Source organism: Odocoileus virginianus, chromosome 28 (assembly GCF_023699985.2).
Source record: "Odocoileus virginianus isolate 20LAN1187 ecotype Illinois chromosome 28, Ovbor_1.2, whole genome shotgun sequence".
Classification (NCBI taxonomy): Eukaryota; Metazoa; Chordata; class Mammalia; order Artiodactyla; family Cervidae; genus Odocoileus; species Odocoileus virginianus.
In genome coordinates, this window is record NC_069701.1 from 37,765,907 (window position 1) to 37,793,645 (window position 27,739).

The 27,739-nt window shown below is 56.3% G+C and overlaps 3 protein-coding genes across 9 annotated transcripts in view; 1 reads left to right on the forward strand and 2 right to left on the reverse strand.

Moving 5' to 3' along the window:
* Window positions 1-7,544: 7,544 nt before the first annotated feature.
* On the reverse strand, window positions 7,545-11,205 carry AP5B1 (adaptor related protein complex 5 subunit beta 1). 2 transcript variants are annotated; one of them, XM_020906431.2, is made up of 3 exons: window positions 10,780-11,205; window positions 10,246-10,413; window positions 7,545-10,146 (listed from the first exon to the last, which is right to left on the reverse strand). In XM_020906431.2, exons 2-3 carry the CDS (start codon window positions 10,393-10,395, stop codon window positions 7,663-7,665), a joined length of 2,634 nt encoding a protein of 877 aa, XP_020762090.2. In that variant the 5' UTR covers window positions 10,396-10,413; window positions 10,780-11,205; the 3' UTR covers window positions 7,545-7,662. The 2 variants fall into 2 exon arrangements, with proteins under 2 accessions (XP_020762090.2, XP_020762091.2); XM_020906432.2 differs by having other exon boundaries at window positions 10,558-11,205.
* Window positions 11,206-18,654: 7,449 nt separating this feature from the next.
* OVOL1 (ovo like transcriptional repressor 1) lies at window positions 18,655-27,732 on the forward strand. Its single transcript, XM_020906465.2, has 4 exons — window positions 18,655-18,825; window positions 25,202-25,419; window positions 27,076-27,265; window positions 27,432-27,732. Exons 1-4 carry the CDS (start codon window positions 18,726-18,728, stop codon window positions 27,725-27,727), a joined length of 804 nt encoding a protein of 267 aa, XP_020762124.1. The 5' UTR covers window positions 18,655-18,725; the 3' UTR covers window positions 27,728-27,732.
* LOC110145937 (uncharacterized) overlaps window positions 20,435-27,739 on the reverse strand; it is a 40,529-nt gene continuing 33,224 nt past the window's right edge. Inside the window, exons 5-10 of one of the 6 annotated variants that reach the window (XR_011484399.1) lie at window positions 26,344-26,530; window positions 23,469-23,595; window positions 23,228-23,320; window positions 22,494-22,541; window positions 21,457-21,621; window positions 20,674-20,761 (exon numbers count right to left, since the gene is read on the reverse strand). Coding sequence is in view for 4 of the 6 variants with exons in the window: in XM_070457651.1 (XP_070313752.1) it covers window positions 20,493-20,761; window positions 23,228-23,320; window positions 23,469-23,595; window positions 26,344-26,530 (676 nt within the window). In the remaining 2 variants the exon portion in view is untranslated. Of the gene's footprint in view, window positions 20,762-21,456; window positions 21,622-22,493; window positions 22,542-23,227; window positions 23,321-23,468; window positions 23,596-26,343; window positions 26,531-27,739 lie in introns of all 6 variants that reach the window. The other 5 variants (XR_011484400.1, XM_070457654.1, XM_070457651.1 and 2 more) reach the window with 5 other exon arrangements.

Genomic DNA, 27,739 nt, shown 5'->3' on the forward strand with positions numbered 1-27,739 from the left:
ATTTTTTAAACATATATCTATTGAATTATTTGTTTTTCCTAATAGTTTTGTTTTCTTTCCTGGGTTTCCCAGAATTAATTATCTCACTTTCAAATAATGATTATGATCATTTTACCCCCTCATTACATTACATGTCTTCATTTCTAGCACATCAACAGACATCTTTTCCTTTTCCCCAACATTTTCTTGGGAATTTCACCAATACTCATGAAATCGCTTTTCAACTTGTTTATATGTATCTTGTTAAAGCTGTACTAAGGGTTTTTTAAATCCATTACTGTTTTTATTGCAGTAGGCTGGCTTTACAATGTTGTGTTAGCTTTTGTTGTTGTTGTTTCCATCACTAAGTCGTGTGTGACTCTTGAGCCCCCATGGACAGTAGCCCACCAGGCTCCTCTATCCATGGAATTTCCCAGGCAAGACTACTAGGTTGCCATTTCCTTCTCCATAAGGGTTTTTTAATTTGGAAGTAGATGTTTGATTTATTTTTACATTTTTGGTTTTGTTCAGTTTCCCATAGTCTGGATTTTAGTAATTGCATTCTCATAGTGTTATGTTTATCTGCCCTTATTTCCTGTAAATTAGTAATTAGATCTAGAAGCTTCATCAGATTCTTTTGGGGAGGGGGTGAGAAAGACTGCTTCAAGGGAGGCAGTGTGCTTTTCCATCAGGAGGGACCTAATACCTCATGTTTCCCTTTTTCTGTGAAGTTAGCAGCCCTGGATGATCATTGACCAGCTGTTTCAATTCACTGTGGGTTGCAAAATTGGTATTATAAGTTCACATTTCTTCTTCATTTACTTTATTCTTGTTGTTCAGTGGCTAAGCTGTGTCTGACTCTTTGAGACTGCATGGACTGCAGCACACCAGGTTTCCCTCTCCTTAACGATCTCCCGGAGCTTGCTCAGACTCATCATGTCCATTGAGTCGGTGATGCTGCCCAACCATCTCATCCTCTGTTGCCCCCTTCTCCTTCTGCCCTCAATCTTTCTCAGCATCAGGGTCTTTTCCAGTGAGTCAGCTCTTCATATCAGGTGGCCAAAGAATTGGAGCTTCAGCATCAGTCCTTCCAATGAATATTTAGGGTTTATTTCCTTTAGGATTGACTGGTTTGATCTCCTTGCTGTCCAAGGGACTCTCAAGAATCTTCTCTAGCACCACAGTTTGAAAGCATCAATTCTTCGGCATTCAGCCTTCTTTATGGTCCAACTATCACATCCATACATGACTACTGGAAAAACTATAGCTTTGACTAGACAGACTTTTGTCAGCAAAGTGATGTCTCTGCTTTTTAATATGCTGTCTAGATTTGTCATAGCTTTTCTTCCAAGGAGCTTTTCTTCCAAGTGTCATGGCTGCAGCCACTGTCTGCAGTGATTTTGGAGCCCAAGAAAATAAAATCTATCACTGTTTTCACTTTTTCCCCATCTATTTGCCATGAAGTGATGGGACCAGATGCCATTTACTAGAGTAGTTCTAAAAGGAAAACTCCCCCTCATCCACTAGTTGGTCCCCTCTTGGTGCAGTGAGTCTAAGAGGGGCACAGTTACTGCTCGATGCTTCCCTTGTATTTCTCAGGTTTTGAAATGACTTGTTCCCCTGTCATGCTTCCATGGTGACTTTTAAAAAAAAAGTATTATTATTAAATAATGTATTTTTAAATTTTGAATGCCTCAGTTACTTCTGTTTGTTATTCTCATTGATCCTGAAACTGTCCCACCTGTTTCTAATGGGAACCTCTTCAAGTGAGCTTCTGAGTCTTTTGATGTGACCCTAGTATTCTTGCCTGAAAATCCCAGGCAAGACAGAGGAATCTGGCAGGCTACAGTCCATGGGGTCACAAAGAGTCAGACACTACTTAGCAGCTAAACAGCAACAAAAAGTAGACTTTTATCGGTTTCCTTGTTTCCCAGAACCACAAGATATTTGTGGGTTGTCTTGACTAGTTCCTGTTCCAGACTTGGAATCATCCAAGGATCCTTGGTTCTTTTTACTAAGAAGTGATACTTACTAATTCAGTTTGACACTAGATGTGCTCATGACTGCTAGATTGTTTCTAGATGTTTTCAGTGGACATTTCTAAATGTTTTCTGTGAAAATATGTATTTTTCTCTTTCAAAAAGAAAATACATCATGAGTTTATGCTATTATATCTAGGATTACAGGGTTTTTTGGGCTTCCCTGGTAGCTCAGTGGTAAAGAATTTACCTGCTAACACAGGAGACACCGGTTTGACCTCTGATCTTGGAAGATCCCCTAGAGAAGAAAATGGCAACCCACTCCAGTATTCTTGCCTGGAAATCCCCATGGATAGGGGAGCCTGGTGGGCTACAGTCCACGGGGTCACAAAGAATTGCACGCAATTTAGCAACTGAACAATAACAGAGGGTTTTTACTAACCTCAATGCTCTTACCTCAGTATCTTTTTCTCCCACATGAAACATCCCAGTGCTCAGCAGCCTTGTTCCACATTACATACACAATAATCTCAATAAAATAGCAACACTACAACAATATGATTACCAGTTAAAAAATTATTTTTGTAGTTCTTTTTGTCCTTAAGATATATTCCACTAGGATGTACAGTCAGTTTACTGGTTTTAAGTTCTGTGATTGTACTACCAGTTGGATAAAAAGTTAAGCTCACTTGTTTCACGACTTTTGACTTTTAGAGATAGATTTTAAAAGATTTAGTTTTACTTTGTGTGATTATTTTCATTTCCGAAGTCAAACTACAAAGATATATTTAGAGAAAGCTAGTGTCTATCCCTGTTCCCTCTAACCTGTTCTTTCCTGCCCTGTGTAACTTTTTAAATACTTTAGTTTACTTTTCTGTTGTTTACTCTTTTCTGAAGTATTAGCATGCATGTAAGTATACTGAATTCAATTTCCTCATATTTTACGGAGGGTTTTTGTACCTATGCTCGAGTGATATTGTTCTGTAGTTTTCCTTTCTTGTGATGTCTTTATCCGGTTCTGGTATTAGGATAATGCTGGTCTCAGAGAATGAGTTAGGAAGTGTTGTTCCCTCTGCTTCTATTAATATTTTCTGAAAGAGATTGTAAAGAATTGCTATTGTTCTTTCTCAAATTTTTTTTCACAAGGAGAATTCACCAGGGAACTATCTCAGCCAGTTGCTTTCTTTTTTAGGAGGTTTTCACTATTTTTTGTTATCTTTCAAGAGATTTTTGTTTTCAACTTTACTGAGATATAATTGACATATAAAATTAGAAAACATTTAAAGTGTACATCATGATGAATTGACATATGTGTACATTGTGAAAGGATTCCTCCCATCTAGTTTAACCCATCTCACATATTTATTATATTTTAATTATATATTAAGAACATATAATATTAACTATTATAATTATTAATTTACTTTCTCTAGAGATAGCTCTATGCAAATCTTTTATTTTCCTATGTGTAAGGGTTTTTTTTCCCTGTGTAAATTTTGTTACTTTGTGTCATTTGAGGAATTGGTCCATTTCATATAGTTATCAGACTGTGAGCATACAACTGTTCATAATATTTATTATCCTTTTACTGTCCATGGGCTCAGTAATGATGATTCCTCTTTATTTCTGATATTAATGATTTGTGTCTTCTCTCTTCTTTTAGTTAGCCTGGCTAGATGCTGATCAATTTTATTGATCGTTTCATAGAACCAGCTTTTGGTTTCATTGCTTTTCTCTGTTGAATTTGTGTTTGACATTTTATTGATTTCTACTCCAGTTTTTGTTATTTAACTTCCTCTACTTGTTTTAGGCTTATATTACTCTTGTTTCTCTAGTATACTAAAGAAAAAATTTAGATAATTGATATTTAGATCTTTCTTCTTTTCTAATATATGCATTTAATGCCATAAGCCTCATTCTAAGTATTGCTTCCACTGAATCACACAGATTTTAACAAGTTATATTTTCCTTTTCATTTAGATCAGAGTATTTTAATATTTCTCAAGAGGTTTCCTCAACCCATGTTGTTATATGAAAGTATGTTGGTTAATCTTCAGATATTTGGGAATGTTCCAGTTATCATTCTGTCATTGATATCTCTAGTTTAATTCCAATGTGATTCAAGAGCAAATGTGTATTATTTTAAATTTGTTAAGGTCTGTTTTATGGCCCAAAATGTGGTCTGTCACAGTGGGTGTTCCATGTGTACTTGATAACATGTATTCTGCTCTTGTTGGATACAATATTCCGTAATCTATAAATGTTTTATCATCTATAGAAGTATTCTATAATTCAATCCGGTTGATTGATGGTGCTGCTCAGTTCAACTACATCCTTACTGATTTTCTGCCTGCTTGATTTGTCAGTTACTGATTAAAAGATGTTAAAGTCTTCCTCAAACAGGGCATTTGTTTATTTTTCTTCACAGTTTAAAATACTGTTGCATTGTTGTGCTGCTTTCCACGTCAGTTTTTAAGTCTATTGCCCTTCCAATTCTTTTGCCTTTGTAAGTTATTCAATCTTTCTGCCTAAAGATCTTGGAAAAAATTTTTTTTAAATCTTTGAAATCTGTTTTGTTAGGATGTGTCTCAAATTCTGGGTTAATTGCCCAAGGTTCCCAGTGGGCCCTTTGAATGTGCAGATTTTTTTTTTTTCTTGTAAAGTTTTCTTATAGTCTTAAATACCAGTTCTGGTTCTCCTGGTGGCTCAGACAGTAAAGAATCTGCCTGCAGTGCAGGAGACCCAGGTTTGATCCCTGAGTTGGGAAGATCCCTTGGAGAAGGGAATGGCAACCTACCCCAGTGCTCTTGCCTGAAGAAACCCAGGGACAGAGGAGCCTGGCAGGCTACAGTCCACGGGGTGGTAAAGAGTCAGACACAACTGAGCGACTAACGCTTTCTGGTTCATTGTTTAGTTTTTCTCCAGGAACTCCAATAATACAAATATGTTTCCTTTTTGACTATCTTCTGTTTCCATTACTTTCTTCTGACCCCTTCTAGGTTTTTATCTCATTTTCATTCTCTTGTTTTTCTTTCTTCAATGCCACTTATTATATTTTTATTTGAGTCTGTTCTCCTGCAAGCATCTTATAATGTAATCTTTAGTTCTAGTTAATTTGTCTGTTTCTTCCATTTCTTTCCTGAGTTTGATCTTGGGTGGCCTCCACTTGCAGTGGCTTGAAGCAGGGTTTCAGTTCCCGGTCAGAGATTGAGGTCAGGCCATGTCAGCGAGAGCTGAATCCTAGCCACGCAATCAGTGGTCAGTGACAAGGCCCTGGCCCTTTAGCTTTGCAGAAATGGATTCCCACAAAAACAGAAAGTCGTGAAACAAGCGAAGTGTTTAGTAGGAGGAAATGAGAATGGTACATGTGCACAGACACACAGGTGGGCTCAGAGATAGTCGCACCTGCTGGTAGTTTGAATCACATTTATGGGGCATTTCTTCTGGGTTTCTTTTGATTGATCATTTTGATTTGCGTGGTTCTGAGCCCGTTTGTGGTATATCTCACGATTCTTCCTTGTGTGAGATGTGATCCTCCCTCACATCTCAGCCAAGGTGGATTCCAGTGGGTAGCCTGGAAGGTAGCCTTGGCATCACTCCCCTTTTGATCTCCAAGGAGCTTTCTAGTCAGGAAGGTCCCTTTGACTTCAAGAATGAGAAATATGTGATCTCTTTTATATTTTATCTGGGCAGGGCCCATCCAGCCTTCTCTCTCAATTGTCCTATTGATCTTTTGGAGTTTCTGTCCTCACGGCATGAACTCCAGCTGCTTACCTCCTGCCTCAAGTTCAATCAATTCTCTTTTCATTTCGTCTTGGGTTTTTTAATTTCTCAGGTGACTTTGCATGCCTTCAACTGCTTGTTAGTTCTGAGTGTTATATTACAGCTTTCTTTTGCTTCGTTGCTGTTTTTGTTCAGGAATGTGTGTGAATTGGGCTTCATAGATATGTCATGAAATTCATTTTCTCATATTTTGCAATAACTCTGTATGAACCTGTTAATCTTTTTCTTGTTCTGTCCTGTGGGGCTGGGTGTTTTTTAAGAGCCCTAGTTTAGTGCGCCCTCTTCTGTCAACACTGAAAAGTCCAGACACTTCGAAGGATTTGTTTTTTTGAGTGGGGGAGGAGCCTGGGTCGTCTGATCTTGTTCTTTTGTCCTGCGGAACTTGTGAAATTTCTCCATTTGTTTCCCCTTTTATACTCAAATGCCAAAGTACAATCCCTTCCCTTACACCTCTTTGCTCCCCAGAATTGACGTGTTTCAAAGGTCATATTTCAAAAATCCTATAGACAACTTCCAGTCTCTTCCCCTAACCTACTCCAGACACTCGTTAACATTTGCAGACTTGGCTTCTGTTTCCTGGAACTGAACACTTACTGGTTTGGCAGTGGCTTGCCCAGATCACATAGCAAGTTACTGCAGCAGCTCCAGCTTTGGACAGACCTCCTCCTGACCAGCTCTGCAACAGCCCTACTTGTCCTTCTTGAGCCCTTCTTTCCTTCCCTCGCCCACCCCAAGCAGGAGGGGAAGATTGGGTGCCCGAGAGGCAGGGGCCAAAGAGCCCCTTTCCCCAGAGCAGTAAGGCCCAAGCCTCTGGCCATTCTCCACCCAGCACTCACCACTGCTGCTCCTACAGCCTCTGGGGGACATCCAGGGCAGGGAGGGGTGGGGACGCGGCCCTGTGGTAATGGAAACCTGCTCCACGATGACAAAACATGATTACCAACCAGCTGGGTGACTGTAGGAAAATCACTCAACCCCTCTGGCCTACAGATTTCCTCATCTGTGGGGCCCTGCTGAGCTGTTGCAAAGATGAAGTGAGGCAATGTGTGAGGAAAACAGCTTGGTGACTAGTAGCAGACTTGGCCTCAATACATCTGAACCCTGTTATCTTGCATGTTTGGAAAAAGGACTGGGGGAACTGTCTCCTTACCTGGCAAGATTCTTAGGTCCACAGAGTGGGGTTATCCCTGGGTCGGGAATTTCCCCTGGAGGAGGACATGGCAACCCACTCCAGTATTCTTGCCTGGAGAATCCCATGGACAGAGGAGCCTGGAAGGCTGCAGCGAGGAAAAGTCATCTTAATTTCAGGCCAGATCATGGGAGGTCCTTTCCATCAGCTCCCAAACCTTACTAGCAGATCCTTCCAAGTTGGCTCCAATCAACACAGCCTAGGAATCCCCTTCCCTAGGGCAGGGACCACCAGGCTGCTGCAGCTTCCTCTCACTGCTTCTCCCACTGGTCCACTATCCTAGCTAAACTAAACTCCGGATGCAGGGACCTTGCAAAGCTCTGGAGTTGAAAAGCACTGGCTCATAGGTCAGGTCCAAACCCAGCTTCATTTCCATTCCGAACTTGCTGGGTGGTTTGGGGCAAGGCTTATCTGAGAAGCAAAGATGTGGCTCTTTTTTCTTCTACCTCCTGGGCAGGGATTCTAGAGAATGCTAGGCATATCTGGGCAGGAAGGAAGTTTGATGCCCTGCAGTCTGGGGGTTCTATAGCTTGGAAGCTCTCCTAGAGCCTCTGATCCCCATCCCAGTTGCCTGCCCCCAACCAGGGCCCAAAAGGAAACAAACCAGTCAGTGCTGTTAGCAAATGTCATTTTTTGTGTGTTTTAAAGAAAGGAGCCACAGTGCTCTGTCCTGGTTCTCAGCAGCCCTTCCAGGGCAAGAGCCTGCAAAGGCCACCGTCCTGGCTCCGGGGCTCAGCCAGCCGCTGACAGCCCACGGAGGTAGTCCCCCGCCAGGGGCAGCACGGCCCAGTCGTCAGTCCGCAGGGCCACAGGCACTCCGTCCGCCTGGGGTGCCTCCAGCCGCAGCAGCAACCGCGAGTCTGGGGGCAGACGGATGGCTACAAGGTAGCTGACGGAGGGTTGGGCCACCACCACAAAGGGCTCCAGGTGGCGGGACACCAAGGCCTCCAGCCCCTCTGGCCCGAGAGGGCACCACAAGCGACTCTCAGCACCCTTCGGCAGGCAGGAGTCCCAGAGCTCCTCAAAGAAGTCCAGCTGGGCCCCCTCAGGGGGCTGGGGGAAAGGCAGGAAGAGGTCGGCGAAGGTCACAAGCAGGGGTGGCAGGTGAGCGTGGCACGTGAGGCCGCTGGGTGTGCTATACAGGGCACGCACGGCCAGCCTCGCGGGAGCCGGGCGTCGAGGCTGCAGAGGCAGGAGCAGAGGGCGGGTGGGGCGGCCGGGGCACAGGCAGGGCACGTGGACAGCCCTCAAGGGTGCATAGAGCTGTTTTTCCACACGAAAGCGCAGCTCCAGAGAATACACTGGCTCTAGCACCTCCACCTGGAGCTGGAGCACCGGGACTGGGCCCTCGGCTCTGCGGGGACCCACGCTTAGCCGAACCGGGGCCGGAGCCTCCTGCACCATCAGCGCCGCAGCAAAGCCCTGGTTCTCGGCCACCAGTGAGGAGGCCAGTGCAGGTGCAGCAAGGGAGGGGCCCAGGGCCACCCCCAGCTTGGGACCTGCTAGGTGGGCCAGGAGAATGTAGTAGAGGCGTGCGTGGTCCTGCCCATCAGGGTCCTCCAGCTGCCTGGCCAGTGCCTGTAGCAAGTCCACCAGGCCTTCTCTAACGCCTGCCCGCAGCAGGGCCCGGCAGACCCGCAGCAGGGCCTGTTGGAGGCCCCAGTCCGTGCAGTGGGTGGCTGCAGCCCACAGAAAGTTGAGCGTGGCACTCTGGGCATCCCCGTCTGCCACCCTGGCCAGCATCAGCAGGTGCCAACGGAGGGCCTCCTCTCTGCCCGGCCTGGACACCACCTCCTGCCGCAAGGCCACCCTCAAGGGTTCCTGCAGCTCAGGGCCCACTCGATCCAAGAGATCTACGAAATGGGGAGCCAGCGCAGGCCGGGTTCGGTACAACTGGGCCAGTCCCTGGGTCAAAGGTGTCAGTACCACAGGTTGCCCAGCCAGGCAGTGAGCAACTAGGTATGAGGCCTGAAAGCAGAGAGTAGCCAAGGCCCGGGGGCCACTGTCCAGGGCCGCCCTCTGCCGCAGGCCAGCCAGGAGCTCCTCCAGATAGTGCCGGGGACTCTGATCCTGGCCCTTTTCCTCCTTTTCTTCCTCTTCCATGCAGAGAAGACACAGCAGGTGCAGGCGGGCCAGGAGGGCCATCGGCTCATGCAGGAGGCTGGGCAGGAGGCCACGGCAAAGCTGGGACCCCAGCAACAGTGGGGCGGCCTCCTCACCTGTGGGTCCCAGCGGCCAGTTCTCAGGAAAGTTCAAGAGACAGTGCAGGTAGAAGAGATGGGTGGGCAGGGGCAGGGCTGGGTGCTGAGCAGCCAAGGTGAGCCGGCGAAGCAGCAAGGCCTCATCCTGGGCCGTGAACAGGGCCTCGCCAAAGGCCGCCTTCAGAGCCAGCATGGCGTGCAGCAGCGTCAGCTGGGCTGTGCCCAGCAGCCGTACCAGTTGCGGCTTGAAGAGTACTGGTGGCTGTCCCCGAAGACCCCGCAGGGCCCAGCCCAGGAGCCACAGAAGCTGGGCCTGGGCCACAGGAGTGAGCAAGTAGGAGGCGTCCAGAAGCTGGGCCACAGTGGCCCGCAGCTCCCGGGCCTCCTCAGGACTGAGCTCCAGCGCCGCAAGGCCACACTCGCCCTCCTCAGCCGCCGGCCAACTGGGTGCCTGGGGCTGAAGGTGGACATCACCCTCCTCAGCTAGCGTCCAGTTCCAGGGCCCACCCTCCATGGAAGAGTCCCCAGCCGTAAGCAGGCCCTGCAGGCCGGCCCCGGCCCTGGCTTGTATCACCAAGGCGTTTCGCAGAGCAAGTGCCAGCAGCAGGCTGAGGGGCTGGACCGGGCCCTCGCGTCCCAGCAGGGCCCGCAGCAGCCCCAGGCAGCCCCCCAGCAGCCCCGGCCGGCAGCTCTCCAGTTCCCGCAGGCATTCCCACGCTGTGGCCTGCAGGGGGCGCTGTTCCGAGGCAGGGCCGAAGCTTCGCCCCAGATCGCGACCCGAGGCCAAGCCAAGCAAGAGGGGCAGGAGCCGGCGGGAGGCTCCCGAGGCGGGGCTCAGCGCACCTCCTGCCGCCAAGGCTGTGGTGGCCGCCAGCAGCAGGGGCCGCCTCAGAGCTGAGGGCCGCGGGGGTAGGAGGACCAGAGTGTCCAACAGAGACGTGGCGGCTGCTTCGGCTGCAGGAGCGTCCGGCCACAGCTGGGCTGGGTACTCCAAGCACAGAGCCAGCAGGGCAACCTGGAGATGGGGGAGGGCGTGGGGTGGGCATCACGAAGTTGAGGGTCAGGACACGGTGGGCTAACCACCTGGGGCCAGGGCTCGGGCAGGTGGGCCTACCTTCATGGGCTCGCTCAGCTTCTCACTCCTCAAGTCGCTCAGCAGGTCACGACCCAGATCCTCACCCTCGGGACCTGCCATGAAGGCGGATGGGCTGGCCCGGAAGGTGCCCAGGCGCTGGGCCCAGGTTTCCCGGCCGAGGGGGCCCATGGTCGGGCACACAGATCCCTGCAGGGAGAGGCAAGGGAGGGTCAGAAGTGCGGCCCACGGACGCGCAGGAGCCCCAGGGCCGCTAGAGGGCGCGCGAGCCGCTGCGCGGACCCCAAAGGGGCCGCCCTCGGCCGCGCGCAGACACCAGCGGGGACCCCGCACCTGGGTCCCGAGATGAAACCCAGAGGCTTCGGGGTGACGCTGGGGCGGGCTGCCAGGGTCCCCGCGGGGCAACAGCGCGGGGAGCAAGGGCGGGGGCGCCGGGCGGGCCGCTGGCGCGGGGTGCGTGCAGAGAGCTCATTAGGCCGCCTGCCCGCAACCGGCACCGAAACCACAGCACCGCCCCGGCCCCCGGCGCCCGCGGTAACGGGCCGGCCCTCTCACCCTTCCTGACTCAGCGGTCGCTGGCGCTGGGGCCGGCCGACTCCTTCCGGGCTGGCGGCGCGGGGCGGGGCGCACGGCGCGTGGGCGACCGAGACGGGGCGGGGCCCGCGCGGGGGCGGGGCCGTAACGGGGCCACCACCTCCCCCGCTCTCCCGGCCGGCAGGTGCCGACTCGCCGGTTTCGCTGAGGCTGAGTAACTGTCCCGCTCTGCGCAGGCCCCCCTTCCCCGAAACCGCCGCAGGCCCAGGCAGAGGCGGTGGAGTTGGGTGGGCCCGGGCTCCCGGTGCCCGGGTCCCCGTGGGCGCTCCGACTGCAATCTCAGGGCGCTCGGGTGGCCAGCGGCCGGGGGCCCGCGCGCCTGCCGGGATGCCAAGGATGGCAACCCGCGCGCACCGCGCCGGCACCCGGGCGCAGAGCACCCTAGTCCAGCGCCCGCAGACCCGGGGAGTGAAGTGGATCACGAGTACTCGGGGCTCTCGGTGTGGCCGCTGGGGGGTGTGCGAGGTGCAGTCCCGGGCGGCCGCGGGCCTGGCGGAACCGGTCGGGCAGGCGCCGCAGGACTTGGCTTCGCTTCCCCGACGCCAGCCCCGGGCCCCCCACCCGCTCGGCTTGGGGGCGCGGAGCCGGCGCCGGGAACGAGGCAGGCGGAAGCTGTTGACCTTTGCCGGAGGCCGTGCCGACGGTCGGCTAGGGTAAAGCTGGCGGGGCCAAGTCACCAGCTGCAATGAAGCCGGAAGACAACGGGATGCAGACGTGCGGACTGGCAGGGCCCGGCGGGTCACGGGGCTCCTAGGACGCTTAGCACGGACCGGGAAACTGAGGCCTTGCCGCCGCAGGTCTGGGGTCAAGCAGTGCCCGAGCCCAGTACCTTGACTTCCAGAGGGCTGGACCAGGGCTCTTTGGGGGTACTCAGAAGGCTGAGCCTGGGGCTCACCTAGCAGCCTCTCCTGGGTCTGGGGCCAAGGCTACAGACGCCCCACTGACCGCCGGTTTCCAGGGCAGAGAACCGCAGGTGTCCAGACCCCACACCCACAGCCCACCGGTCTGAGTAACGCTCCAGGCTCTAATTAGCCTGCTTTGAAGATGAAACAGGCCCGAGCCCCCATGCTAGCCGCTGCCAACTGGTTTCTCTCCTTTCCCCAGGCTTGGCAGGCCCCTCCCTACTCCCATCCCGCTGCCCTCCAGATGAGAGGTGGTAGGGAGTGGTGGGGTAGAGAGAGCTGGAGAAGAGGCTTTCTGGGTGCCCAGGGTGCCAGGCGGATCCACCCCAAGGGACAAGTCCAGCTGGAAAACCCAGTCCCAGCTCCTCTAGGCCCCGGCTCCACAGTTGACTCACAGGCGGCAGCCCCAAACTACTTCCCTCTAGGTGCCTCAGTTTCCCCACCTATAAAATGGGAGTGATGACTCCTGCCGGGGAGGCTGCGGGGTGGGGCTGCTGGCTAATTAAGTCTAAGATGAAAGAGGCCAGGATGACAGCAGCCCTGGGAGGGAAGGCAGCTTGGAGGTAACAAGGAGCCTGTCTGGTTTCCCTGTCTGAGGCCCAGAGGGTGCTGATAACTGCACATCCCCAGCCCTCACCACTTACACGGAGGGAAGAATGATTATTAAGCCCCTTTTTTACAGTGGAGGAGCCAGGCTTCAAAGGGTCAGGAAATACTATGCTGGCTCTGGCCCCCGCTCGGCCTCTGACAGCCGCCAGTCTTTCAGAACCTTGGCTCCTTGGAGCCCAGGGTCTGGAGGGAGGGAGTTCCTGGTGCTGTGCTTCTGGATGCTGTGGTGGGAGCATCCGCATGGATTCATGGCGGTTCACAGCGCTCCGAGGGACCCGAGGATGGGGTCCATTCACAGAGAAGGAAAGGGAGGCCCAGCCAGGTGTAGTCACTTGCTCAGTCACAGAGCTCCTAAAATGTGGAGTCCACCCTTCAGGCAACAGCCCCTTGCTACCCTTGACTTGGCCTGCCACTCAGGGCAGCTACTCTCTGCCTTCACCTGCCTGCCCAGGTGTCTGCTCCCATAGGAGGGGGCTGCTGGTACTGCCCCTGGCACAGGCCAGCCATTACACTGAGCTCAGTCCACCAGCACTGAATCTGCAGTCAGCAAGCCCACCCCTAAGAGTGACCTCCCAGCCCAGAGGCCCCAGGTGTGGGCTGCAGCAGGGAACTCCCTACTCCATCCCCCCAGCTCATTTCTTCTCTTTCTGCTAAGTTTCCATCCTCCTCAGGGCAGCCCTGTTCTGGGGAGACATGAGACACAAGGCTTAAAATAGGGAAAGTCTGTTTCCAGAGGGGTCCTGAGTCACGGTTTTCTCATCTGTGAAATGGGAGATGACCCATCCTCACAGCACTGGCACTAGGGATACAGAGGTGCTTTAAAAGGAGCTCACCAGGGAGGTTCAAAACGGAGGGGATATGTGTATACCTATGGCTGATTCATGCTGAGGTTTGACAGAAAACAAAATTCTGTAAAGCAATTATCCTTCAGTTAAAAAATAAACAAATTAAAAAAAAACTACTTATGTAAAGAAAGAGCACATCAATTTGCAAATCCATAGAAAGCAGAGCCATGGGTACCAGGGGCTGGGGCGTAGGAGGAATGGACAGTGGCTGCTAACAGGCAGAGGGTTTCTTCAGGGGGCGATGAAAGTGTTTCTGAAGATAGTGGTGACAGCTGCACGGCTCTGTGCAGATACTAAAACCCACTGAATTGGGAATTCCCTGCTGGTCCAGTGGTAGGTCTTCGTGCTCTCATTGCTGAAGGTGCAGGTTCAATCCCCGCTGGGGGAACTAAGGTCCTATAAGCATGGCCAAAAACAAAACAAAACCCCACTCACTGACTTGTACACTTTAAAAGGGTGAATTTTATGGGTATGTGAACTATATCTAAATAAAGCTACTAAAAATGACATTCAAAGAGGTCCTTCATGTACAGAGTTTACACTGAGGAAGAATGGAACAGACAAGACAAATCAAAATTTCATGGAAAGAGATGCTGCAAAAAAGAATAATAAAATAAGGTAATGGGACAGAAGTGGCTGGCGGGACAAGGATTCAGCTGGGGCACTCAGAGAGGCCTCTTAGAAGAGGGCATGTCTGGCTGAAACCTGAGTGAGGAGAGCAGCCAGTCATCAAGTGGGGAAACGCCTCGGGGGAGAAGGAGCAGCGGAAGAGAGGCCTGAGCTAGGAGCCGGCTTTGGCCAGTTCAGTGGACAGAGAGCCAACAGCGTGGCGGGCACACCACGACCAGCGGTCAGGACGCCAGCGGGCCAGAGCTCGCTGGGCCCCAGGGACTCCTTTCGGCTCCCACGGATCGGAGTGGGACACACGGAGAGGGAGGTGCCAGGCGCCAGGCGCCCTGGGAACCGACAGGACGAAACTCAGCAAGCGACGGCGGCATCAGTGGCGCCCACCGCACGGCACAGATTGCCAGGGGCTCTGCAGCGCCCACGGGGCTCCAGCCAAAAAAGGCCACTATTGGAGCCAGGCAGAGGCCGCAGCGGCCCGGGCACCAGCAGCCTGCTCTAAGGCTGAGTCCATTCTCAAGGGCTGCAGGTCTTCCCGGCCAAGGCGAATCAGAAGCATCTCTTGGCAGCAGAGTTGGAACTCGGAGCCCTCCGTACAGACGTGGCTGAGCCCAAGTCCCTGGCTAGGGCAGCCCGGCTCCAGGACTGGTGTTCTGCTTGTCCCCTCAGCACAGCTCTTCCATCTTCAGCTGTCAGGCTTCTAAGCCTGCCCCACCCCACCCCCTCCCAGCTCCTCCCAGAAGCCTTCTTGAAAACAGGAAGGGGTTAAAACTTCTCCGTCCGACTTCTGCCCTGGCTCTCCCCAGAGTTGCTCAGGACAGAAACCAAGCACTGAAGGTGGCTGCCAGCCACCAGTCTTTGGGGAGCATGGTCCTTACTTGCCTGTTGGGGTTCTGTCTCCTCACACCCCTGTCCACTGTATCGAAGAGACAGGTCGGCTGAGGACACTTGGAATCAGCACTCGTGACCCAGGCCACCATCCCCTCCTGCTTGGACCATGACAGTAGCTTCCTCGCTGATCTCCCTGCTGCTCCCCTCACCTGTCGATGCACTCCCCTCTCCCCATCGCAGACCCCAAGGCTGCCCATCGCCCTGAACCTCACATGACATGGCAGACCTGCCTCTCCCAGCTCAGACCTTACACCCTCCCATCCCCTCACCATCCAGCCACCTTTCCGTTCATCACACACAGACATACACACAGACACACACCCGGGGCGCACTCCTGTTCTGGGGCCATTGAGCCATCTGATCCATCTACACTTCACGCTCTTCCCTGCTCTGCACAGCTGGCTCCTACCTCTCATTCAGATCTCAGTGCCCCTTGCCTGTCACCTGAAATCAGTCCTGACTATTCACTGGAAGGACTGATGCTGAAGCTGAAGCTCCAATACTTCGGCCATCTGATTCGAAGAACTGGAAAAGACCCTGATGCCAGGAAAGACTGAAGACAGGAGAAGGGGCGACAGAGGAGGAGATGATTGGATGGCATCACCGACTCAATGGACATGAGTTTAAGCAAGCTCTGGGAATTGGTGATAGACAGGGAGGCCTGGTGTGCTGTAGTCTGTGGGGTCACAAAGAGTCAGACACGACTGAGTGACTGAACTGAACTGAACTGCCTGTCACCATCCACCACTAACTGAATGTCCTGCAACACACTAATCATTTCCTTTGTCTTGCATCACAGAATACCCAGTGCTAGCATATAGCAGGTGTTCAATGAACATTTGTTGACTGAATTAGGGAAGGAGAAAATGATACTGAACTGGCGTTGTATGAACAGAGCAGAAGGTGCTTGCCCTTATGGAGCTCACAGTTCAGTGTTTACCCAAGTTCACACATACTGTCTAGTTCTAGATGAACCAGAACCAGAGACCATGAATCAGAAGCCACACACTGAAAGCCCATAGTTCAAATCTGCCCCACAAATGTATTTTATTTGACTCATTTATTATTATTTTTTAAGGAAGTCAGTGTTTAAAAACTGGTAGGTTTCAAGGAATTCCCTGGCGGTTCAGTGGTTGGGACTCCAAGCTTTTGGTGTTGAGGGCCTGGGTTTGTTCCCTGATTGGGGAACTAAGATCCTGCAAGCCACACAGTGAAGCCATAAATAAGTAAAGATAAAAATTGGTAGATTCCACATGCAAATTTCGATTTCCAGTTCCCAAGTGGACAAAAGTGGCACCACTGGGTTTCTGAGCTTGAGTGACATGCTTGCCACTGGCACTCTAGTCACATTCTCCATGCCACCCCCAATTTCCGAGAGCTGCCTTTTGTCACTGAACTGACATTATAGTTTTCCTTATAATAATAAAAAAAATAAATTAGCTCTGCATTTATACCTCTATTAGAGCAAAAGTTGGAACATGAAAGACTGTGTCATGTGAGTCAAGAAACATAGGCTAGGGGCTTCCCTGGTGTCTCAGTGGTAAAGAACCTGCCTGCCAGTGGGACACAGGTTTGATCTATGATCCGGGAAGATCCCACATGCCTTGGAGCAACTAAGCCTGTGGGCTGCAACCACTGAAGCCCGAGCACCTAGAGCCCGTGCTCCACAACAAGAAAAGCCACCACAATGAGAAGCCTGCCCCTGCAACTAGAGAAAAGCCCGAGCAGCAACAATGACCCAGAACAGCTAATAAATAAATCATTTTTTTAAAAAAAGAAACATACGCTATTCATCCATTCAATAAATATTCATTGACACCCACTATGTTCCAGGCGCCATTACGGATGCTGTAGATAGAGCGGTGGACAGCACAGGCAAATCTCTCTCCTTCCTGGGGCCTCATTCTATACACTGGGTACACTGGAGAACTTTCTTTCCACAAGTGAAGACATCTGAGTTCCTCCCCCATGAGAAGGACTGCCCGTGTCCAGCGTTATCCATGAAGATTTCAGCAGAGTTTCCACGAAGTCCCTGCTGTGTCCCAGCCCCTGTCAAGGTCTGGTACAACCAGGGTGCTCAATAAACATTTATCGGATGTTTGAGAGTCCAGGTAAGAGTGGATGGCTAACAAGCTAAGTGTGGGCTGTGGGAGGCAGAGCCTTGAGAAAGGAAGGGGCAGGGGGCAAACATTAACGCCCCTGCCAGATCTCACACCACTTCATACACGGCCCCAGGAGGTAGACAATGGGATTCTCAGGTCACGGACAATACAGGCTGGAAAGGAAAGCTCCTCGGCCGGCCAGACTCCCGGGTTCCAGGAAGGTGTAGAAGAGGAGGCCCATCTGGCCCCTAAGTCCACCCTTTCCCCACCCACCCAGGGTGTGCTCCACAGAAGTCCTGTGGGGGGATGTTAAGGGCCTCTGGAACCTCCCTCTTGAAAAGCTACCTTCTTCCACTACATGCCTGAAAGTCCACCATAGGCAGACTGCTCCTTTTCTGACTCCTGACTTTTGAACTGTGTGAATTCATTTATCAGATTCATTTCCTCCTAATCTGTTCTAGCAAACATTTAATATGTGAGAAAGGTGTGTGTGTGGCCGGGACTCTGAAATATTAGTTTATTTTACATGGGGGAAGCGGGGGAAGCTAAAAGAGAAAGGGGTCCCATCCCTGCCCTTACTAGTCAGCAGGTAAGAGAAACCCCGTGGCCCAAGCGTCACAGTCACTGGGCCTCACGGAGGCCACCAGGTGCTTCTGAGGACGGCGGGGGCTCCCTCCAGGAGGTGAATGGTTGGAGTGAGGGGTCCCAGGCTGAACCTGAGCTCAGGGTAGGACACAAGCTCTTTGCCTGCCGCGGTGCAGCCAGGCGAAGGAAGCTGGTCCTCCACCACCCGCTCCCCTCCAGTCTTGCTGCACCCGAAATCGGTCCATCTGGGACAAAGACGAGGGCTTTGGCGCACCCCGATGGCTAAGGCGCTGGGGTCTTTCGGGAAGGCGGCGGACTCAAAGCGGTTTAAAAGACCCTTCCTCCACGAAGCCTTCCACACCTGCCCGGCCGAAAGGCGGACTCTCGGCGGCCCCGGGCCCGGCGGGTGCTCTCCGCTTTGTATTGCGGCCGGCGCGGCCTGGCCTGCGGGTCCACCGGCCTGCGCGCTCCTGCGGCCCCGCGTGCCATTCCGCACGGAGCCGGCGACCAGCCAATACCTCTGGGCTGAGCCACGAATTGCTCAGCCAGGCCTTTGAGACCCGGGGCCGCCTGGGCCCAGGCCCGGTTCAACAAGTGTGGGCCGGGCCGCCCAGTCTCGCCCGACGGCTTCGCGCCTCCCCAGGCGCCCGGGGCGCGCCGGGCCCCGTCGGGAGAGTTTCATTTCATCACCGGCAGAGCGTGCGAGCGCCGGATAACGTTGCCCCTTCCCCTCCCTCCCCTGCTCGTCGGCTCTCTCTCCGAAACTCCGGTTGGCGAACGCTAGCCCTCCCGCTGGGCGGCAACCGGGCCGGCCCGGCAGCCGGGTGCCCTGCGCCCGCCCCCGCCCGGCCACCCCGCCCAGGCCGCGAGGCCACCTCACCGGCAGCGGAATGGAAACCGGTTCGACAGGTAACAAATAGGTGGGTTGTCACCGTTATTTCCCAACGCATGCGCCGTCGCTCTCCGGGCCACTCCAAGCTAATTAGCTCCGATCACCCCCTCCCCGCCCCAGCCACCAACACACACCGCCGCGAGCCAATAAAGCGTGAACCCGTCCGGCCGGCTCGCACTTTAAGACTCCGTGAGCGGCCGCGAGGGACGCCAGTCGCGCCGGGAGACGCTTCCCCGCCGCCCGCGGCACCTGGCTGCAGGGGACCTCATTGGGACCGGAGGACGCAACAGCTCCGCCGAGCTGAAACGGGCGCGCGCCGTCCCAGGCGCTTTGGCGACTTATTCTCCGACCTGCCCCCTCCCCACCCCCCGCCCGCCTCCAGCCCGGCCCGGGAAAGGTGGGACGGCTCCGGCTCTAGTTGCGGAAGCGGCCCGTGCCGCGCGAGGAGGGTTCGAAGATGCCCCGCGCCTTTCTGGTAAAGAAGCCGTGCGTCTCCACGTGCAAGAGGAACTGGAGCGAGCTCCCCGACGAGGAGCGCGGCGAGATCTACGTGCCAGGTGAGGCGCCCATCCAGCGCGCCCGGAGCCCCGCGCCGCCGAGAGGACGGAGGGCCCCGTCGAGCGGCCGGCGTGCAGGGCGCCGTGGCGCCGAGCCCGGCGGCCCGCGCAACTGCGGCGCCCGATTTAATGTTTAAGCGGCCGCGGCCCCGTTAGCCCGCGCGGGAGCGGCCCACCCCGGGCGCCGGGGGGAGGGGAGGGCGGGCGGAAAGAGCGGCCATGTAGGGGCGGGGGTGGGCGCGGGGGCGGCCTGATGTGGGGGGACAGCGGTTCCCAGGCCCCGGTGGGGGCGCGCGGGCTCGCGCGGGGCCGCCCTCCCCTCCACCGGCCTGAGCCGCGGCGCAGGGGAGGCAACGGGGTGTGTCACCGCCCTGGCGACCCTCCACTCTCGCGTCGTAAATCCAGAAAGCCAGGGCTTTTATGGGGCCGGCGGAGGGCACTGGAGCGGTGCCACTTTGGAGCGGGGGCACTTTGGGGGGGGGGCCGGGAGCGAGCTGGAGTTTGGGCTGAGGTTTGTGCAAAATGCAAGAGAAGACCCAGAGCGTAGGCCACCTTCATTGCTCTCTCCGTTTCCCCCACAACGCGGGTGACCAGAAGGTCCCCGTGGGGGTCTGGCAGGCAGGGAGCCCCCAGCCGTGGGGAATGCCAGACGGCGGGGAAGGCGTTGGCTGCACCCCACCAGCCCTGAAGACAAAGGTGGGATCGGGTCTCACCTCGGTTAGAAACGCGCCTCCTTCAGCCTCGAAGAGGACACCAGTGAGCTGAAAGGGGGTTTAAAGAAGCCGTCCCACAGCCAGGGACCAGCCCGGGGGAAGCTGAGGCAGCCAGTTTATTTTCGGAAGACGCCTTGACAGCGTCGGAGGCAACTTGGAATGAGTAACCCCAGTTGTTTCTTGCCTCGGCGGCATCTTCCTTGTTAACCTTCTGTCCGCCCCACCCCCAACAGAATCTTTGGTCGAGAGCGAGCAGGTTTCCTTCGGAACTCCCCCTCCCCAGGCCTGGGGGGTGGGGCGGGGGATGCGCTGAACACCCTGCCCAGCGCCTCCAAGGGGGAGAGGTTGTAATTAACCAACCGACTTTGACCCTTGATCTGCAGGCTCCCCGGCACCGCCCCAGGCCTTGTAGGAAAGTGGCGAAATGAGGGCGGTGAGGGGCCCTGTGAGGGCTTTTGCCTCAGTTTCTCTCCTGAATGCATGGTTGGAGACAGTGAGTGAAGCGGCGGCCTGACCGGTATCAGGATCCTATGGCCTAGGGTGCTGGCAGGGTGTTTCACAGCTTAGCCTTGTCTCAAGCGCCTTGGCCCCTGTCTACAGCCTCCTTAAGACGAGGGAATGTTCCAAAAGCCCTGATGATCCCAGTGGGGAAACTGAGACAGCAAGGGACCTGAGCAGGCCCAGGATTCTTTGCGGTTTATCGTTTCTCCAAGTTCCCCAGGGAGTTGATGGTGTTTCAGGTCTGGAAGGGGTGAGGCTGAGGGCCGCGCGCCCCCTTCCTTGCTCCTGCTCCTCCCTCACCTGTGTTTGACTTGCTGCTTAGCTGCTCCTTGGGATCTGATAAACCGAACTTGGACTGTGTTAAAGGTGAGCGGAGCCTTGCTTGAGACTCAGTGTGCTGTTATTTTTAGTTTTATTTCACATCCCAATCAGTAACAGATCATGTGTTGACTTTTACAAAGGACAAAGAAATTCCGCTCGTTCAAATTGTTGGCTGCCTTGTATGCTAGTGGTTTTCCCCACCGCATTTCTGGTGGCGGTGGGGGGCGGGGGGCACCTACACCCGGGGGCAGACCCGGCAGGTGCAGAGGAGGGCGTCTGGATGGTCTGTGCCACCTGCTGCTGCCGTCTGGGTGAGCGGAGCCGCTCAGCCTGCAGGACCACCCTGGACGAAGGGAGGGGTCTAACCTGGAAGTGCAGGTGAGAAGTTGCCAGGCAAAGTCCTGTGGGGTCAAGCAAAGAGGAGAAGTCAAAGAACTGACTTTTGCCCCTCAAAACCATGTGGCCCACTAGCAAGTTTTCCCACAGTTTTTGGAAATGAGAAAGCGAATGTTCTTGGGCTGCACTCCGGCGCCTCAGATGGCTGGAGAGTGGGGAGTGTGTTTTGTGGTGGCCTGTCCCCTGACTGGGCCATTCCATCACCAGCGGACCGTGACCCCAGGAGCCGGCTGGGCACGTTTCCTTCACCCCACCCCACAGCCTCAGCACGTTGTGACCAGCTAGGCGTTGACCCCGTCCGGTCCCACCGGGAGAGGCACTGGGAGGGCTGGGGAACGAAGCGTCTCAGGTCTGACCTTCCACCCCAGTCCTCTGAGACCCTCAGGGCAGCAAAGAATGCCTGGAAAAAAGGGCTTTACTGACTGAAGGCTCTGACTCCACGGCCCCAGGCTGACCGGCAGTCCAGCCTCTTCTCTGAGGCACAGTTCTAGAGGTTTCCCACCCTCAGTCCCCTGGCCTCAGTCTCCCCCGAAAGCTGAGGGCAAGGCCCAGAGGTGGGCACAGGGGCTGGAAGGCCGTGGGGGTGGGAGACAGTGCCACTCCTGCCGGGAGCATTGAAAGGGCTCATGGTTAAGAAGCCCCTCTTTGGGCCCCCTGCCCCCCATCTCCGCGGCATTTCTCCTGTTGTGTCAGTACTGACTGTGGGAGGGATGCTGGTTTCTTGAGGATGAACTCAGGCACCTGTACCCAGGGGCTAAATTCCATCTCCTGGACCAAAGAGGAAGCTCCAGGAACCGAGGAATGGGGATGAAGCCTGGGTACTCCTGGCCCCTGCTGAGAGGAATAGGGAAAGGCCGGGAAGGCCCTGGAGGGGCAGACCCGGCCTGGAAGCTGAAGGACACGCTCCAGCCATGAGCGTCCCGGGGCCTCTGCCCTCTCCCCAGCTTGGGACCCAACGTCTGTGGGCCCTTCTGCCAGTTCCCCAGCACGTGCCCTCCCCAGGGAGGCAGCCAGGCTGAGGTGGGGGGACTGGAGCTTCCCCAGCCTGGCTCTGACGAGGCCGTGTGGGTTGCTGGGCGGCTATCTTTCCTGGCCGGCCGAGATAGGAAGGCTGAGAAATTCAGCTTGGGGCCCCAGAGTACACGTGTGGGGGTGGGACGGAGTGGAGCTGGGGCGCAATTATGCTTCTGATGGTAATTATTCTAATTCCTGGGAGGGGTTGGCAGTGAGGTCTCCGTGGAGCAAGGCTGGGAAGGTAGGCAGCCAGCCCATGGGTGGGAAGGGTGGGCTGGGTGGGCTTCCTGGCTGTCCCGCGGGGTGCCGTCACCCCAGCTGCCCTCGCTGTTTGTCCCTCGCTTGGGTGACCTGAGGCAGAATCCTGCCAGACTGTTTGTCCCAGAAGGAGAGCAGGTGAGGACGGGAGCAAAGCGCGGCCGTTGTTGCCGTCAGCTTTCCTCTTTAACTCTCCTCCCCCTCAGCCGGGGCTGCGTGGCCTCCCACAGGGGTCCCCGTGCTGCCCCGGGGGGGGGGGGTGGGCAGCACGCGAACACTGCCCAGTCCTGCGGCGTCCGCCCGGGAGTGAGGGCTGCAGTGCATCGGGTGGCCTTCGCTGTGGACTCAATATGAAAAACGGCTGGCGGAGGGGGGACGATCCCGCCAGAGGGGAGCCCTTGGTGTTCACAGCATGGGAACGACAGGCTGAGAGACGGGGCCGGTTGCGTTTCCAGGGCTGCCCACCTCAGGCAGTTGGCTTCGCTGGCTTCCTCTGAGGCCCTGCTAGCTGACCTGGAGGTGGGAGGAGACGGGTGTGGGGGACCCTGCCCTTCCTGATGCAGGTGCAGGGCTGCCTGACAGGGGCCTGGGCATGCTGACACATGGGGCTCCCTCCGGCCTGCTTCAGGGCAGAGCTGAGCCCCGACCCCCTCCCAGGTCGGCGCAGCCGCAGCCTCTGGGAGGCAGAGGCCGGGTGTCCTCACACCTCTTTTGCCTGTTCTGCCCTGAGGCCTCGGATGGGGAGGACCCAGCACCCTGTCTGGTATTTGGGCCAGGAGCTTGAGAGACTTGCTGAAGGCCGAGGCGGGGCGAGAAGGCCTTGGGCGGGGGCTGCTCTGAACCCCTCGTCCAGGTGGAGGCAAGCTGGGCAGACAGAAGGGGAGCCCTGGAACCCCTGAGGATGTGGGGAGAGGGCCCGGCTGGCACGGCCTGGCCACGCTCCTCCGCTGTGGGCCGGCGATGAGTAGCCACAGCGACCGCCACCTTGCCGGAAACGTCTAATTAGGGGACAGAGAGCAGTGCCGGCAGGGCCCGACCAGTTCTGCTTCCTGCCACTCGGTGACACCCAGCCACAGGAGCCACACGCGGGCGAGCGCTCCCTGTGCGTGCGGCGGCGGGACACGCTCCTGGGGGTGGCGGGAAGACAGGTTTGGCGGGGTGAGTGGGAGGAGGCGAGCACCCCACCCTGATGGCCTCACCTGCCCCTGGCTTGGGGTAGAAGCGGCGTGGAGACAGGCCAGGTGGGCCCGCTCCCTGTCCCCAGCTCCCCGGCACCGTCACTTCGGGGGTTTCTGTGGAATGAGAGAGGCAGGCACTGGTCTCTCCCCAAACCGGCTGAGATCTCAGAACCCTGGCCTTGGACACCCCCACCCCCACCCCGAGTGGAGCAAGGGAGCCAAGGGTGACAGCTCACCGGGGTGCAAACCAGTTAACCCTTACCTGCTGTTACTCCTCCGTCTACTGCTCCATGTGCAGGCGGTGTGGCCCAGCTCCAGTGCCGGGGAGCCTCGCTCATGCTACCCGATACTGAAAGATAGAGAGGGTAGAGGTTCCTGTTTATCTCCACCTGGATTGAGAAATGAAAATTGTCATCCAGCTTTGAATTCCCTGGCAGGATCTCCAATAGCCGCATAAGCTGACATCAGCTGAAGCTGCCAGCTCTCAGACACGCCCCCCCTCAGCAGACCCCGTCCCTGTGGGAAGACTGGGGGGACCCCCGAGAGCTCTGGCCTGACGTCCAGCCGCCCAGGGCTTGGAGAGAGGCCAGGCCAGGGCCAGGCGCTGGTGAATCAACTCCCAGAATGAGGTGGCTCATTAGGATCCCCAAACGGACAGACAGACGGCGCCAGTGCCAGCCGAACGGGTTTGGGTGTCGGGCAAGCACATTCTTCCCCCTGTCAGACCTTTGTTGTGCTTTGAGGGGGCGAGAGCTCGGGCCTCTCCCGAAACTGGGGTGCCTTCACAGCTGCCTCTCCTCCATCAGCATGTCCTCCGCCCCCTCGGGTCCCAGCCCTCCGCCTCCAGCCTTGAGCGCTGCGTCCTGCTGGGGCCACCCCTCCGCGGATCCCCATCCACTGTCTCACCGGCCAGGGGGCAGCGGTGCCGGGGGGCCTGTTCATGGTTCTGAAACCCTAAGTCCACCTCCCGAGTCCCCTTCCAGAAGCCCACTCATCCTTTCCTCCCTGTGCCCCTCTTGAGTTTTCCTTCTGAGGCTTGGAGAATGTTCCTAGCTTAGCCTCTTTGAGGGAAAAACACTAAATTGAAGCATTAGATTGTTTGCCTCGACTGTGGGGGTGTGAGACTTGTCTCTTTGTCACTCGAGAGACCTCCCCTCCTCTCTAGTCAGGATGGGGTCCAAGCCCCCGTGTGTGAGGTGTCTGCTCGCTGTCGCTGCTGTCACTGCCCAGGGAGGGAGCCCAAGCCCTCCAGGCGCCACCGTGAACTGAGCTCCGAGCGGCGAGGAGCGGTCCCTGCTGCGGGGGAGGCTTGCGTCACAGGCAGGCAGGCTGCCCAGGAGACTGTTAGGCTGAATCCACCTGCTGCTCCCTGACCTCCTCCCTGCTCTGCCCCGCCCACCTGTCTGCCTGCCAAGCTGGGCCCGAGGGAGTGGGGAGCCTGGAGCCCCAAACAGCCGAGGTGTCAGGGACAGAGCGGCCCGAAGGAGGGAGGGGTTAGGACCACCCAGTTCCCCACAACCAGCGGCTAAATCTGCCTGGAGGAGAGGCCCTGAGTGCCCTCACCACTGGCACCCATCTGGGGCCGCGGTGAGTCCTGGGGTCCCGGGCCTCCTGTGTTGCCTTTTGTCACTGCGGGAGCGTGGCTGAGGCCTGGAATCCAGGGGGACTGGCCCAGGTGGGGCCAGCAGACAGCTCAGGAGGAATAATTGGCAGCACAGGTTCGGCCCTCCCAGTTCCGCTAAGACACAAATTACTCAGCGGGCAGGCCTGTGGGCCGTGGCGCTTGGCTGGCGTCACCTGTAATTACCTTAATGGGGTGGGAGGGGGGTGTGGCGGGCAGTGGGCTGGGGGCAGCCCTGCTCTGCCACATGCCTGCCAGGGGCGGGACTGTGGCCCGCATTTCCAGCAAGCTCACTGCCAGGGAGCCCTCCTGAAACCCTACAGAGTCCCCTTTTCTCCTCCACGCCCTTCACCTGGCTGCTCTTCTCTTCGCAGTCAGCCTGGGCTTCTGTCCACCACAGCCCTACCAGGAACCAGAGCCGTCGGTGGCTGAACCCCCTTCTTGCCCCCTGGCTTTGGACATGAGCCTTCGGAACTCCAGCTATAGTGTGACCCCCGGGCCCTGTGTGGTTGCCCAGCTGCCCTCCGAAGACATGAGCCGCCTGGCAGGCCCGCAGAGCAGAGACCACGGCTTTCTGCGCACCAAGATGAAGGTACTGACCCTCACAGTGTCCCTGAGGCTCAGAGGCAAGTGGGTCCACATGGGTCCCGCCCACAAGGCGTGGCCCAAATGAGATTAGGCAGACTGGCCTTGGATCTGGGTCCAGATTTCTACAGATGTGAGCCTCCCTGGGGCACAGACAGGGTGGGAAAGAAGAGAAGTGAGCCTGAAGTGAGGATGACATGCGTTGGGGAGAAGCAGTGAGGTTCAAAAGACGTCCAGCCCTTTGGAGTCCTTTGTGGGTGTTGTTTAGTTTTGTTTCTCGCCTTGAGGGGAGGCACCCCTTACACAAAAGTCCTTGGAAAAGCGGGGAGGCGTGAGCCTGGCTCTGCACCCCAGCCTGGCCCGCGTCTCCGCCGCCATAAGAGTGAGGTCTGGGATCTGCTTGGTGGTCAGCTGTCCCCTGAGGTGTATGCCCAGCAGTCTCTGCCTCGTCCAAGTGCATGCTTCCAACCCAGGGCCTTGCATCTCGGGCAGGGCCTGGTGAACCCGGGTTCAGCAGCCGAGGCAGGAAGAAGCACAGGGTGGCGGAAACGGCCCTGCTTTCCAGGAACACGAGGCCTGCGTTCCTGAAAGTTCTGGAACCTGGAAGCACCTGCCAGTGGTGATTTAGTGGAAGGGCTCTCAGTGGAGCTTCCTGTGAGCCAAGAGACCAGAGAACTGGCAGGGAAAGGCTGCTCCTCCTCTCATCATGGAGGCCGGGTGTTGAAACCTGCCAGGAATCACCAGGAAATGTGCTGGGCGGCTGACGGGAGCTGACACAGCGCCCCGATCCCCAAGGGCCTCCTCTCCCAGCCCTTGAGCCCCAGCAGCGAGGGAGCGCGTGGAGGGAAAGCAGAGGGCACAGGACCAGAGACGAGGCAGGAAGTGAGTCCTGACCCCAGACGGCTTGGTCAGTGAGCAACACGGCCTTTACCTGGTGCCAGAGCTGCGCAGGGCCAGGCAGCACGGGTGATGGGGGAGCACCTCGGGCCCAGGGGGCTCGGGCGGCGCGGCCAGCGACAAGGCCCCCACGGAGCACAAGTGACCTCTGAGCATTCAGAGGTAGGGCCTGGAGACCACGCCTCCACTTCTGAACAGATCTGAGGTGTTCCACAGTTTCCCTGGAAATGAAAAACCTTTATAAAGGGGGTCATCAGGGTGGCAAAGGGACCCAGATTAGACCATGTCAGGCTCAAGAAAGGCCGGGGCTGGGCCGGCCTGTGAGGCGAGGGAGCTCCGGGCCCCCAGCGGTGGCCTCAGCCCAGGAGGGCAGCGTGGAGACCATGACCGTGTTGTGGAACCTTCCCCGTCGTGAGGTGCAGACGGAGAACTGAGCAGCAGCTAGAGGAAGCCTGGGCTCAGTGAAGGGGGTACTTTCTGTCAGGGAGAGTTGCCCTCTTTCTGTTGGGAGCTGGCCGCCTGTCTCTAGAGACAGTAAAGAAGGGCCTTGCAGAGGGACTCAGGAGCCCGACAAGAGGCTGACTGAGGACCCAAAGGCGGCTTCTGGCTCCACCACCCCATCTCCGGGAGCCAGTGCCCAGAGGTGTGGCCCCTGGGTGGGCAGCGCCCTCCTTGGGGCCGGGGGCTGGCGCGGTGCATCTTCCCCATCTGCCACCTGCAGCCCCAGCTCCTGGGTGTCTGTCACACACCCCGCCCTTGCCCACAGGTGACACTGGGGGACGGTCCCAGCGGAGACCTCTTCACGTGCCACATCTGCCAGAAGGCCTTCACCTACCAGCGCATGCTGAACCGCCACATGAAGTGCCACAATGATGTCAAGAGGCACCTCTGCACCTACTGCGGGAAGGGCTTCAATGACACCTTCGACCTCAAGAGACATGTGCGCACCCATACAGGTAAGAGGGGCCCGCCTGCGGCAAGGCCCAGCAGCCGCGTGGCCATCATGGGGGTGGCCGGGGCGTGCGGGGCGGACGTCTTCGTCCCCTCCGTCGGGCCGCTGGGGAGTTGGGGCTCCTGTACCCCAGAGCCGGGTCCCTGACGCCCCCGCTGCCCTCCCTGCAGGCGTGCGGCCCTACAAGTGCAGCCTGTGTGACAAGGCCTTCACACAGCGCTGCTCTCTGGAGTCCCACCTCAAGAAGATCCACGGTGTGCAGCAGAAGTACGCGTACAAGGAGCGGCGGGCCAAGCTGTACGTGTGTGAGGAGTGCGGCTGCACGTCCGAGAGCCAGGAGGGCCATGTCCTCCACCTCAAGGAGCACCACCCCGACAGCCCGCTGCTGCGCAAGACCTCCAAGAAGGTGGCCGTGGCCCTGCAGAACACCGTCACCTCCCTGCTGCAGGGCGCCCACCATGTCTGAGCAGCGCCCCGA